Source organism: Lupinus angustifolius, chromosome LG03, assembly GCF_001865875.1.
Source record: "Lupinus angustifolius cultivar Tanjil chromosome LG03, LupAngTanjil_v1.0, whole genome shotgun sequence".
Taxonomy (NCBI): Eukaryota; Viridiplantae; Streptophyta; class Magnoliopsida; order Fabales; family Fabaceae; genus Lupinus; species Lupinus angustifolius.
The window spans coordinates 14,399,686-14,414,405 of NC_032011.1; the positions used below are offsets into that span (position 1 = coordinate 14,399,686).

Consider the following 14,720-nt stretch of genomic DNA (forward strand, 5'->3'; position numbering starts at 1 on the left):
AAAATTAAAACCAATATGATTGTGTTTCACCATTTACTCTTCAACTATTGTTCCCTTCTCGCTAACATAGATACCATCAAGAAACTTCCTGATATCCTTGTTTTTTACATGGCATTTCTGTTGCAGGAAAAAAAGAATGTATTTAATATCTAGGATAAAAACTGGATTAAGATTTGAAATACAAACAAGTACAAAGAAGGAGAGAGAGAGAGAGAGAGAGAGAGAGAGAGAGAATTTACCTGGTTAATTAGGGCACATGACCTAGAAACAAGCTCAATATCGTTTCCATCTAGAACCAACTCATCCTTAACCTTCTCAGATCGAACAACAGAAACACCTTCAAGCATATCCACTTTCCTCACCTAAGGATAATAAGACCAACGTGTGGTTAGGCCTAGGAAACTCGTGCTAACATATATCATAAATAAGAAATTATATCTGAGGGACATAAAAATGTAACAATGATAGTAACTTGTAGGCTCATAGCTCCATAAAGTAAACAAAATCACAAAAAAAACATATTGCTGAAAATACACATGTTGTGAAAAGATTAATTTTGGGCATAATCTGTTTCATGCTTGACAAAAAACACATTACAAAAAATGATCCTTTTGGCAAAAGGAAATCTGCGGTAAAGGGTAGCCTAGTGCACAAGACTATTACTTAGTGGGGTCTGGAAGGTATATGTACTCATTCTTATACCAAAATGTGGAAAGGTGTTTCCCGGATTTCAACTCATGGAAGTCGAGGTCACTAAGCAACAACCTCACCATTGTGATGAAGTCGCCCTCTAAAAGAGGAAATTTGCAGTGCGGCTAAAAAACAGATTGTTTTGAAACCAATCATATTCAACCATTAAAAAAACAATCTACACAAACAACTAGACTAAAATGTACTTTTAAAAACATTTACAAACATAATCCCAATTCCATTGTAATCGATTGAAAATTAATTGCTTGTACATTCAATAATCTGTTTTATCATCTAATAAGAAAATTGAAAACAGCGTCCAAAACATCAATATAAGGTCGGCATCATAAAAAACAAACTATGAATTAATTAAAGAATAATACACAAATAAATCACTAGAGATCAATATACTTAATGAATTAATAAAAGAATAATAACAAGTACCTTCTTTTCACCAAGGAAATTACGAATCTCAATAGCCTTATTATCCCCAGAGATACTTGCATTAATAGGAAAATGAGCATAAACAAATCTCATCTTATAACGGTAACCCTTAGTAACACCAGTGATGAGATTCTCTACGTGGCTAAGCGCGGTGCGAATAGATGCAGAGGTTTTGCGAGAACCGAACCACGCATCAACCTTAAGCTTCTTCTTCCCTTCCTCATCGGTGATGAGTTCGAAATCAAGGTTCAAGTGCTTGAAATCACGAACCAGCTTGCCACGTGGACCTTCAACCTCAATCACCTTCGCGTTAACCTTGATGGTAACGCCGTCAGGGATGTTCATTGTTTCGGAAGAGAGGATTGTCTTCATTTTTTCTGAAGGAAGTGTTTCTCTCTGTTCTCTCTTGCGGCTATGGGAATGTGTTGCCACAATAAGAACGTAAAACCCTAATGCTAGTGTGTTTATAAAAGAGGTGTGTTATTTGCGTTTGGGCCAGGCCCACTTAACTACCATGGGTTGTGTTGAAAATAAACTAAACAAAAATGATTAGCGAGTAACTTTTTTCGGATATGCAACAATCCAGGGCTTGACTCCTATAAAAAGGTGGACTAAATTGTGTAGATTTATTAATTGATGTACTCATCTACTTTAAAAATAGAGTAAAATATGTATATATATATATATATATATACACGAATTATATATTATTACTATATTATTTATTATTTATATATAATTATTTTTGACTCCTCAAAAAAAATACAAATAAAGGTAATGATCTATTGATTGTGTGTAAATATTTGCACTCACAAATATAGACATTATAGTCTTAAAAATATCAAAGTGAGTTTAATAATATTATAATAAGCAATTGAATGTAGGTGATATATGAAAGAAATCATCACTAAAATGGTTATTCTTCTTTGCTGGTAGAGAAAATAAGTTTTGTAGAGCGGTTCTTCTTTTTAGCAACACACCAAGCAAAAACATTTTTGAAAAAGAAAATAAATGCTAGTTTGATATATTTGTTATTATATTGCTTATCATTTATGATTAGTTATTATTAACTCTTCAAAAAATTAAGTCATATAAATGAATAATAGAAAATATAATGAATGTATATAAATCTTTATATGGATGATGCATAGATATTATCCTCTTTCTTTTATCTACTTTTCTATCAATTTTGAATTGTTGAAGATAATTATCACATTTTAATACAAGGATAACAATGAGCATAGGGAAGCACGAGTATTAGCTACCTACTACTTGTTCTAAACACACAAAATTTACTCATAATTGTACGAAGTACCTCCATGCAAGTTTTTTGTGGGTTATAGTATGCACTCGCATATACAATAAGCATCCATGTGTATTTATTAGGTGCTTTAAAATTTGAGGATTTTTTTCTCTCTAAAATGGTTACTTTTTAGATATTTTGTATGTGAGGTAGGTGTTAGTCGAAAAAAGACAACGAAAAACATTGTTTCAACAAAGTGTGTAATGTGCACTACTAAATCAAACCATACAAATTAAAAAAATCAAATTCAATAAGATGTTAACATAATTTTATTTATTGCGGGTACTCACAGAGAAGGGTCATGCCTACTTATATATATCATTGTAGTTGAATGAATCCGTTTGTGACCAGTCGTTTGTGCTTTAATCTAATCATTTATTAAATTGATGAGTGTTGAGATATAATGTATGTCAAAGAACCAATTTGTCATATTTATAATAATAAAGTTATATTTATTATTATCTTAATATTATATTCATTGTTTGTCAAAATAATTAATATGGAATGTCCTTAATTAACTTAGAGATTTATTATTGTAATAAAGATTATAATAATGAGAAATAAATCTTTTATAATTTTAATTTGAATTGTTCTTGATCATGTTGAACTGACTCAAAAGAAAATTCTTAAAGGTTAATATATTACCTTTGAATTGTCAATAAGATATTCTTATGAAAAAGTATATATTTTCCTTAGACTTGAGATTATCATAGTAATTAACAAGTTATTTATTATGTTTTGATATCGGACACCAAATGTCTTATGGTTTTAGTTAAATGATTATTATGTATAATTAAATTCTTGAAGGATTAATGATTAATCGAGAAAGAATCAATCAACTCATAATAATGAGTTTGAGCTCTATATAAATAAAGACTTTGGCAAATGGGAATTAAATGAATGAATAAAAGAGTTTCTTAAATTATTCGCTGTGCGTTAACTTATTATAATTTGACAAATATACCATATTCTAGAGTTAACATAGAGCTCTAAAGATGGAAGAAAATAGTATATTAATCTTCTAATAGTTCTAAAGTAAAAAATATTACTTCATTTCTATCTGGTTGTTAATGAGTGTTGCTAGAAACCAACCTTGATTAGTAAATTAATGAGTTAATTTACTGTCAGTTTAGTAATGAACGTACAGGATCACACATTAACGAGTGTTGTGATTTTTGTTGGACGAGAAAATATTAGTCATTAAATTAAATAGTTTAATTTTATATATTTACTTTTAAGTGGAATATTATTGTATTTTTTGCTAGCACAAAAAATACAAATAATATTATTCACTCATCTATAATATAATTAAGTGAGACTTAATTGTAATATTTCAAAGGTTTAAAATTGATAGCCAGTTTTGAAAACAAAAAACAAAACGTTATACTAAATTAATGGGTTGTTAATTGAAACTAAATGGACTCAAGGAGGTTTTGGTTTCATATATTATAAACCGAAAACTCACGTAAATGGAATAGTAGTAAGCTACAGAGACAATATACAATGAAAAAAATTACTTTCTTTCAATCCTTTTATTTTGGTTTTGTTTGAAATATTATAATTGTATCCAACGACTCCAAGAAGCAATCAAACAACAATTATCAATATCAAACCAACACAAACAACTATCAACACCAGCAACCAAGAACCCCAAATAACACATACACTGCTACCATCCAAAATCGGGGATATACGCCTCAAGATAAGAGAACAATGTTTGATCCTATCCTCGTATCGTATGCAGACATATTCACATACCTTATGGGAGAAAGGATTATAGCTCCAATTCTAGGAAGAATTCCTAAAAATCCAGGGCCATGGTTCGACCCTAAAGTCTCATGTGCATACCACTCTAGAATCGTAGGGTATTCCATAGAGAATTGCAGAGCCTTAAAATTCAAGGTACAACACCTCATCGACTCGAAATGGCTCAACTTTAGACAATCGGCGCCAAACGTTAGTAATAATCCCCTGCCAAATCATGGGAACCATGGAGTGAATGTCAGTTAAGATGTCCATAAGGAATCTTTCCTGGAGGATGTGTCTGAAATACGCACCCCGATGAAAGTTATCTTCAAGGAAATGTGCAATTAGGATATGATTGAGGTGTTAAAAGAAACTGAATAGGGTGAAGGATTGAGATGCATGGTTTAGTAGGCCAAGTAATTGGGGATTGTGTGGAAATTAAAATGCTATTACAAAAAATGATGGATATCAAATTGGTGGTTGTGGGGAGAAGGTCGACATGCTTGAAAATCAATGTAGTAGAAGACAATGAAGATATAAAAACATTTGTTCCAATATTGGTTCAATTCGAACCAATGTTGAGTATTCCAAGGGGTATATCACTAGATCTAGCTCAACCGTAGAGGTTCCCATACCACACGAAAATGGAGCCCAAATTTACAAACATACCTCACCTTTTTCCCTACGAATTCGACAAAGCAGTACCTTGGAGGTATGGCGGGGATATATCACACCACCGGAACGTGCATTAGAGGTAACCAATGTCGTCGAAGTCAACAAAATTACCCAAAGAAGCAGAGTTTATCGACCTCTAGAGACGGGGAAAAATACAGTCACCATTTGTAAGGGGAAAGAAAAGGTCGATGCTCCAGCAATCCCTGAAATTGGCCAAGAAGGATCACCCATGGATGAATTGAAAGATTGTCAAGAGATTTTTAATGAGCAAGCCAATGAATTCCTGAAGTTTATAAAGCAAAGCGAATATAAGATGGTCGATCAGTTAAGGCACACACGTGTTAGAATATCCATACTTTCATTGCTAATGGATTCGGAGCCTCACAGGAATGTGCTACTTAAAATTTTAAGTCAGACCCATGTCAATCAAGACATAACTATAGATAAGCTAGGGGTATCATGAATAGTATTCTTGCTGACAATTTTATATTCTTCAATGATCAGGAAATACCCCGCGAAAGGATTGGTCACATCAACCCTCTCCACATCTCTGTCATGTTCCAAGATTGTGTGATTGGAAAATTCCTCATAGATAATGGTTCATCTTTGGATGTGATGACTAAGAGAATGTTGTCTAGGCTCCCTGTCAACTACTTGCACATGAGGCCAAGTGCCATGATCGTTAAGGCGTTTGATGGGTCCAAGAGAGAGGTCATGGGAGAAATTGAATTGCTCGTAAAAATTGGGCCTTGTACTTTCCAGATTCTATTCCAAGTGATGGACATAAACCCAACATACAGTTGTTTTCTAGGTAGGCCATGGATCCATGCTACAGGAGCAGTTCCCTGAACCTTGCATCAACGAATCAAATTCATCATTAATGGCAAGTTGTTGATAATAATGGGTGAGGAGGATATGCTGGTATATAGGCCCTTTGATACCTCGTATATTGAAGCAGTCGAGGAAGCACTCAAAATCTCATTCTAGGCTTTGGAAATTGCTAATACCGAGAAGCACCGATGATAGGGCCACATCCATCTAAAGTAGCCTTAATGATGATTAAGGAAGGATACCAGACAGGGAAAGCCTAGGCAAATATGGGCAGGGAGTAGAAGACATGGTGATACCCCTGGGAAACAAGAGTCGCTTCGGTATGGGCTATAATCCTCCCAAAGCCGACAAGACAAGGATACAGAAAGAGGCAAAAAGGAAAGGGTGGGCCCACATGGGGAAGTTTGAGTATAAGAAGGCATATTTCCCTATTTCACACATCAAGCCAAATTTAATCAGCGCGGGGTTTGAGTCTCAAGGATCAATGTCCATGCTTGAAGAGAAATGCTCAAACCAGTTAGAGGATTATGTCTTCCAATGCACCCCAAGCACCGCTCTCACCAACTGGGTTGAAGTCGAAGCACCATCATCAGTCTTCTAAGAAGACAAGTAATCTAATGTTGTACTCCATTAGTCATTCATAGGGCTCTTGGGTGTTGTTGTTTCTATGTTTAAGATTGAATTTTCATTTTTTCCCACTATATAATAGTACAATTTCAATGAATCAATTCATGCATTTACAATTTTCCCATCATATAACACAATACCATACGAACATTAGTCTTTCTATTTATATTTCCGTCTTCACCTTTTATTTTTCGTTTATTTTCTTTCCACAAAAACGCAAAAAAAAAATGAAAAAATGTCCAATTAAGTGCCAAAAAAAGTCAACATAAAAACTAGCATTGTCCTACTGTAATGCAGATTTAAAAATGAGTCCGAAAATAATGACCATATTAATAATCATTCATATAACTTTGACCATCCTGTAAAATTGGTAGGAGATGAAGATAGTGAAGATGATTGGGAAGCATCTCCTGAGTTATTAAGATGGGTTGAACATGAGGGCAGAGAGAATGAACCCCATGATGAGCCTATTGAGTTAGTAAATCTATGGATAGAGGATGACAAGAAAGAGACCGAAGTAGGCACTTTGATGGACCTGAGTGAAAGGAACAAGCTAATCAAATTACTACATGAGTACAGGGATGTCTTCGCTTGGTCCTATAGCGATATGTCGGATCGGGATCACAGTATAGTGGAGCACAAATTACCTCTGAACCCCAAGTCTTTACTAGTGAAGTAGAAACTGAGAAGACTGAAGCCAAGCCTCTCTCTTAGGGTGAAAGACGAAATCCAAAAGTGGTTAGCAACTGGACTCATAAAAGTTGCGGAGTACCCCGAATGAGGGGCAAATGTGGTCGTTGTACCAAAGAAAAGGGGAACTTCGAATATGCATTGACAACCGAGATCTCAACAAGGCGATCCCAAAAGATGATTTTCTAGTGCCCCACATAGACGTATTGGTGGACGACACAACAGACTAGGCACTATTCTCGTTCATGGATGAATATTCTAGTTACCACCAAATCAAAATGGCAGAAGAAGATGTAGAAAAGACCACTTTCATCACAATATGGGGAACCTATTGCTATCAGGTTATGCCGTTTGGTCTAAGAAATGATATGGCCACTTACCAGCATTCTATGGTTGCTCTTTTCCATGATACAATGCATAAAGAAGTTGAAGTCTATGTCGATGACATAATACACAAATCAAAGACCGAATGGGAGCATGTGGGAAACGTGCAAATGCTCTTCCAAAGATTACAAGATTATAATCTCAAACTGAACCTCGCCAAGTGTAGTTTCGGGGTCAAGTCGGGTCGAGTTCTCAGCTTTATAGTCAGTCAGAAGGGCATTGAGGTCGATCCGGAAAAGGTGAAAGCTATCACTGAGATTCCTCCTCCAATAAGAGAGAAAGAAGTTAGAGGTTTCCTGGGTCGGCTGAACTACATCTCTAGATTCATATTACAGTTGACAACTACATGTGAGCCCATCTTCAAGCTCATAAGGAAGAACCAGACTGACAAGTGGAATGAAGAATGTCAAGAGGCTTTTGAAAAAATTAAGCAACATCTATTAAACCCACCCCTATTAATGCCTCATGTACATGGATGATAATGTACCTAACAGTATTGGATGACTCTATGGGGTGTGTCTTGGCTCAACATGACGAATCTGGCAAGAAAGAGCGAGATATTTACTACTTGAGTAAGAAGTTCACGGACTGTGAGACAAGATATTCCTTACTAGAACGCACGTGTTATGCCTTAGCTTGGGCATCAGGTCGATTGAGGCAATATATGTTGAGTCACACTACATGGCTTGTGTCTAAAATGGACCTGATGAAACATATTTTTGAGAAATCGATGTTGACCTGCAGAATCGCCAAGTGGCAAGTACTATTATCAGAGTATGACAATGTCTATGTCACCCAAAAGGCGATCAAAGGAAGCGGACTTGCTGACTACTTAGCCAATCAAGAGTTTCCTGATGAAGGACATAGGTCAATGCATCAAGAGTTTCCTAATGAACGTATCATGAATTGTCCTCAAAAGATCAAGATGAAGACAAAAAATGGACACTCTTATTTGATGGCGACTCCAAACCAGTCGTGTGACCGGTGTTCGGCCGATAATCGGGGCGCGATAACCAACACAGACATTATAATGGAAGATAAACAACCATCTATCCATTTCCTCCATCTAACAGAGAATTCGAATTTAAAAAGCATATAATCAATGAACTGACAATTAACCGAGTAGGATCTACATGTTTGTCTATTTTTTCTAGATCTTACTAATGATCAAGATATGTCTATTGAGGAATCTCTCCCCTTGAATCAATGAGAACTTTGGACTTGCTCTGGCTTTTCTTATGAACATCTTTGATCGTCTGATCCCAAATAACACAACATCTCTACTTCTCACAACTTTATTGTTTATCGAATTGCACAGCCTGTACCCAAATTCATCCTTTGGGGACTCACAACATCACCCTAGAAAGACTTGGGGAGATTGGCATCTTGCAACATGCATTTGTTCTTCTCTTTAATTGTGTGGTTCTGATAGGAAAAATTGCAAGTGTATGATTAAGTCGTCAAGTAATAAAATATCGATCCCACGAGGATTGGAAAACTCCTTTAATTATAATAATTAATTTATACTTAACTCAAATAAGGAATAAAATTGAATTTAGAATAATTGCCAAGAATAATTATGAAAATAATCAAAATGGATTGAAATCTAATTCAGGAATAGTTCAGAGGATAAAGGTTACCACCTTTATACTCGCAAATCCTTGTTTTGCTCCTTTCCATGAACTTTAAGTTGTGAGGGTGAATTGCTCTTTGATATGTGTCATCCTCTCTCGAGCTTCGGCACATGTACTCAATTGAAGTTGCACCTACTCTCGTGGTATGATTATCAATCAAATCCTATACTTGGATCTTTCTATCTAATCGCTTCGTAGCAATCCAAGGTGAATTCCAGAAACCCCTGAGAATCCTAATACTACTCTCGTGAATTAGGATTCTTGTTTGAATAACTGAATGGTCGGATAGTTGGGTTCACCTCTTGGTCCTTCCCCAATGTATCTAAGAGGTGTAATTTGTTGACCATACAACTTACACGAATAAAACCCAGTTTAATGATTCAAATCATAACACTCAATGAAATAGAAGTAAGAACAAGTATTTATTGAATGTAAAAGGGCATAGCCCAATCCTAGAAACAAAGGGAATTACTCACTCATGATGTAGAAGAGAATCCCAAATTCTAAATTAGAGAATTGTAATGTAAAAAAAATAATGTAAAATCTTTGAGGGAGAACCCTTATTTATCCTAATTACAAAATATTGGGCTAGGCCCAACAAAACAAATCTAAAAAAATATGAATATAATATAACATCTATGACTTCTTTTGGTCCTTCGATTGTTCTTCGCATAGCCTCAACACTGAATTCAATCTTCTTGCACCCAATCTCTACTCCTTTTTGCTTTAATCCATCCAAACTGCACAACATAGCTAAAAACACCCGTTGAACCCGAACAAAGATAAATAAAAGCTAAAAACAATCCTAAAGTCCTAAATATATCCTAAAATGCAAGTTAAATGCAATGCAAATGTAGTATAATTTCACACTTATCAAATCCCCTCAAGCTTATCTCTTACATGTCCTCAAGCAAGTATTATGTCTAACTTTCACAATTATGAATGATGATATAGAAACTATGACCCAAAATAATAAGCAATCTCATGTTTATTTTGAAACAATCCAGACATCAAGACAAAACAATCATAAACAAATTTAATTCAAGTTAAGTCCTTAAGTCATAACAATTGCATGAATTAGGGTCACTCTTCTCTCATCACTCTCATGTGTTTAAGGGTCATAGTGTTTTTCTCAAAAATGTCCATGAAAGTAAATTATTATAGGTTTGATTATAGACCAAATTGACACTGACTGTATTTGAATTCATGCAAAAATCAAGAGGTCTTTAAATGGTTGTAATGGGGCCAAAGTGAATGATTTAAGGTGAGATAGTCAAAGAAAGGATAATTCAAAAGGCTTACAAATGTTTCCCAAAATACTTAAACATTTTAGACATCTGATTGAAATATTGAAATTATCTTGATAGGCCTTACTTTATCATATGACCTTTTTCAATCAACCTTTTTCAATCAACCTCTTCTCTTTTAGTATACTTTGTATTTCTTCTTTTTTTTCCTTTTTTTTCTTTTTTTTCTTTTTTTGTTGTTGAGATTTTCTAAAAGAGAATGGATGAAATTTATTTATTTATTTTCTTCTTCACCTTTTTATGGATTCTTTCATCACACATGACATTTTTACCTTTCTCATTGCTTCAACCAAACATAATAAATTACCCCAAACCCCATTTGAGTAGCTATGAAAAATCATTAAAGTTTAGGCTCAAAAGTGGATAAGTAATGAGTTTTCAATGTTTAAAACAAGCGGTTAAAGGTCACAAGAAAAAGTCTTAATTGCCTCTATCATTTTAATGCATATAGACAAGCTACAATCTTGAAACGGTCACAAATCAAGTTCTAGAATATACAATCATAGAAAATTATGCACTCGTGAAAGAAAAAAAAATGGGTTTTATGTAATTTTCAATTCAAATCATAAATCTTATTGTGTTTGGCTCAAGATTCTCACATTTGGTATATTCAGCAAAAGTTATGAAACAAAGACCTTTATTTAACCAAATTTAAATCACAATTGTCAAATCTAATGTCTTTCATGTTATTATTCTATAAGTAATTTTTTTCTTCAATGAGGGTCATAGGTCAACAATCATCATTCATGAATATATTTTCATTGAAAGCAGATAGACAATACATAGAACAAACTGGGGGATAGATGATATATGGGACATATGATAATGCCTGATATTATGAATATTCAACCTAAAAATTTAAAATCTATATGGTATACATGAAATGAATGAACTATCTAAATGCAAAACCCACTCAAGCTTAGAAATTTACATTGTCCCCAATGTAAAAATCTAAACAATAAGAGGAAAAAAAACTCACGGGTTAGGTATGAAGTGCCCTAAACTCATATGTCAATTATAAGTGGTTGGCTTCATTAGGTGTAGTGAAGTACCTGCAAAAGAAGAGAAAAATATCTCAAATGGCCATATGTCCTAGATGGACTAGGTGTAAATATCCTGGGCAGCAACACCATATTTGTTTTGTGGCCGACACTATATACATCCCTCTACAAAGGCTCCAAACTTAGGGAGGCACTAAAGCTGACACTAAAACACTAAAATTAATGAATTTAAAAATGTACCTCTAGTGTGGGTTGCCTCCCACGAAGCGCTCTTTTAACGTCATTAGCTTGACGATTGATCTTTGTAGTTCATGAAGGATCCAAGACGGCTATGTTTGTTTGTTTCTCCAGTCGCACATCTGCTAGATAACGCTTCAAACGTTGATCATTCACCTTAAAGTTTCCCTTTTCCTCATTCCATATCTCGACTATTCCATAAGGGTAAACCTTGGTGACTCTGAACGGGCCTGACCATCTAGACTTTAGCTTCCCTGGAAAGAGCCTCAATCTGGAGTTGAATAAGAGACCTAGTTCCCCTACTTGGAATTCTCTACGGAGTATGTGTTTGTCATGTTATCTTTTTATTCTTTCTTTGGAAGTACGAGCATTCTCATAAGCATCCAACTGCAGTTCTTCCAACTCTTGCAGTTGGAATTTCCTTTTTTCTCCAACAACTTTCAGATCAAAGTTTAGCAATTTGATTACCCAATACATGCTCTAGTTTCACTGGAAGGTGGCAAGGCTTACCATAAATCCACCTAAATGATGAAATACTAATAAGTGTTTCATATGCAGTATGGTAAGCTCATAAAGCATCATCAAGCTTTGAGGACCAATCTTTCCTACTCTTAGACATTGTCTTCTCTAATATGCTCTTAATCTCAGGATTTGATACTTCCACTTGACCACTTGTTTGAGGGTGGTAAGGGGTACCAACTCGATGAGAAACACCATAATTCTTCAAGAGGTTTTCAAACTGTCTTTCAATGAAGTGTGAACCTCCATCACTAATAATCAGCCTTGGGAACCTAAACCTTGGAAACATGATCTTGGTAAATAGTTTGATGACCGTTTTAGCATCATTGTGTGGAGATGAAATTGCCTCCACCCACTTAGAAACATAATCGACTGCCACCAAGATATATTTGTTGTTGTTTGAAGTATGAAAAGGTCCCATATAGTCAACTCCTCATATATCAAATATCTCCACCTCAAGGATGGGGTTCATTGGCATTTCATGCCTTTTTGATATGTTCCCCACCCTTTGGCAAGAATCACATGTAAGAACAAAATTCCTTGCATCTCTGAATATAGGTGGCCAAAAGAAACCACATTGGAATACCTTTGCTATTTTTTTTGAAGTACTGGCATGGCCTCCATTAGAGGTAGAGTGGCAACAACTCAGGACCTTTGACACTTCTTCTTCTGGAACACATCTTCTGTAAATACCAGCAGCGCATAGTCGATAGAGGTAAGGATCATCTCAGATATACTTCTTCAAATATGAGAAGAATTTCTTTTTCTATTGCAGTGTCATTTCAGATGGAAGAATCTTGCTGGCCAAATAGTTTACAAAGTCAACACCAAGGTGCCTCTACAATGTCAATGAGGAGGAGTTGCTCATCAGGAAAGTAATCATCAATAAGTATGTCCTCCTCCTCTCCACTTGGATGTTCAAGCCGAAATAAGTGATCTGCAACTGGATTATCTGTTTCCTTTCTATCAACAATCTCCAGATCAAATTCCTACAGAAGGAGAATCCATCGGATGAGACGTGCCTTGGCTTCTTTTTTACTCATCAAGTATCTCAGGGCTGAGTGATCAATACGGACTATAACTTTGGAACCTACTATGTAGGACCTAAATTTTTCGAAGGCAAACACAACAGCTAGTATCTCCTTGATGAGCAATATATTACACACTATTCATAACCTTAATTTAGCATGATTGATGATTCTTGGTGCCTAATTGACTTTGTTTCACATGGTTTAGTGTTTTAGACTTTATTGGACTAATATTCCTAAAATGAGTTAATTTAGGATTATTTGGTGTGATTAAATCTATTATCATTTTCAGATCACATTTGGCACCAACGACATTTTGGGCATTATGGAAGTCGAGGATATGTGTTGAAGTGAAGATTGAATTTTTATTTTAGGAGTTATTTTTATTGTAATTAAGCTTTGGGCCCATTGTTTAGGCCCAATTTGGTTTTATGTGTGTTGGATGGGTTAAATTCGGATTCCCCACTCCAAACACACACACTTTACTTTTTCTCACTTTGAAACATAAACACATTTTCGTTTTTCCCTCTTTTTTCTCTGCTAGGGTTTCACTCCTTCTTCATTTTTCATTTTCGGTTTGTTCTTCCATTGCCATGAAGGCTAAATTTCTGGACTAAGTTCCTTTGATAATGTATNTCTCTGCTAGGGTTTCACTCCTTCTTCATTTTTCATTTTCGGTTTGTTCTTCCATTGCCATGGAAGGCTAAATTTCTGGACTAAGTTCCTTTGGTAATGTATCCCAACTCTTGAGGTTTTGTTAATAATGCATTTTCGGTTTCTTTATTGTTGATTTCTTCTATCTTATTTCTGAATATGATTTGCTTAGTTCCATTGCTTAGAAACTGGTTGGTTGAGTTTATCTTCACTTAGTTGATTTACTCTCTCCAGTGCATGAATATTTAGTTCGTGTGAATTTGTTAATCGTTTCATGTTTATATTGATTTCGCCTAGTTTGAGGTTTAGGTTTTGGAACTTTGAATGGATTATCGCTTAGTTAATTGATTCTTAACAAATTCGGAAGTTAATGGTTGGAATCTAAAAATAATCTTTTGAAACCGAGGATTGAGTTGTGAACAAACGAACCAAATGGATTTAGCCATTTTATTACATTGCTTAACTATTGTTTCTGAATTTGATTTATGTTCATACTACACAACAACAAAAAAAACCCCCTTGTGTGTGTGAGTATAAGGTGTTTGAAGCTTTTCTTGAAAGATAATCCTTGGGAAACGACCTAGGAATCACTTCCTAGTACTGTAGTTTTAATTGTTATATTATTTGTATCGGGTATCACCTCGATCACTCCTTCTTTGTGGTGGCATAGTTGACTTGAGCTCCATCAAGTGTTTTGCTTGCATAGTAGATTTCATGCATCTTCTTGTCCTTCTTTTGGCCCAACACTGCTCCCACAGCATAGTCACTAGCATCACACATCATTTCAAAGGGAAGATTCCAGTCCGGTGATTGCAATATTGGTGCAGTGACCAATGCCTCCTTCAACCTGCAAAATGATTCTAGACAAGCAGCACTAAAATCAAATACAATATCTTTCATTAAAAGGTTAGAAAGGGGTATCGTAATTTTTGAAAAATCTTTTATGAATC

The 14,720-nt window shown here is 35.0% G+C and overlaps 1 protein-coding gene across 1 annotated transcript; it reads right to left on the reverse strand.

The window, feature by feature from the left end:
• On the reverse strand, nucleotides 1-14,415 carry LOC109343463 (60S ribosomal protein L9-like). Its single transcript, XM_019581747.1, has 4 exons — nucleotides 14,411-14,415; nucleotides 1,135-1,539; nucleotides 240-362; nucleotides 1-117 (listed from the first exon to the last, which is right to left on the reverse strand). The coding sequence occupies exons 2-4, from the start codon at nucleotides 1,504-1,506 to the stop codon at nucleotides 34-36; spliced, it is 579 nt and encodes a 192-aa protein (XP_019437292.1). The 5' UTR covers nucleotides 1,507-1,539; nucleotides 14,411-14,415; the 3' UTR covers nucleotides 1-33.

Bases quoted from the DNA above. Each gene is read 5' to 3' on its own strand.
- LOC109343463 (XM_019581747.1), bottom strand. From the start codon at position 1,506: ATGAAGACAATCCTCTCTTCCGAAACAATGAACATCCCTGACGGCGTT. The intron at 363-1,134 runs GTACTTGTTATT...TATTATCCTTAG, and splicing joins ATTTCCTTGGTGAAAAGAAG to GTGAGGAAAGTGGATATGCT. The intron at 118-239 runs GTAAATTCTCTC...TTCCTGCAACAG, and splicing joins CATGTGCCCTAATTAACCAG to AAATGCCATGTAAAAAACAA.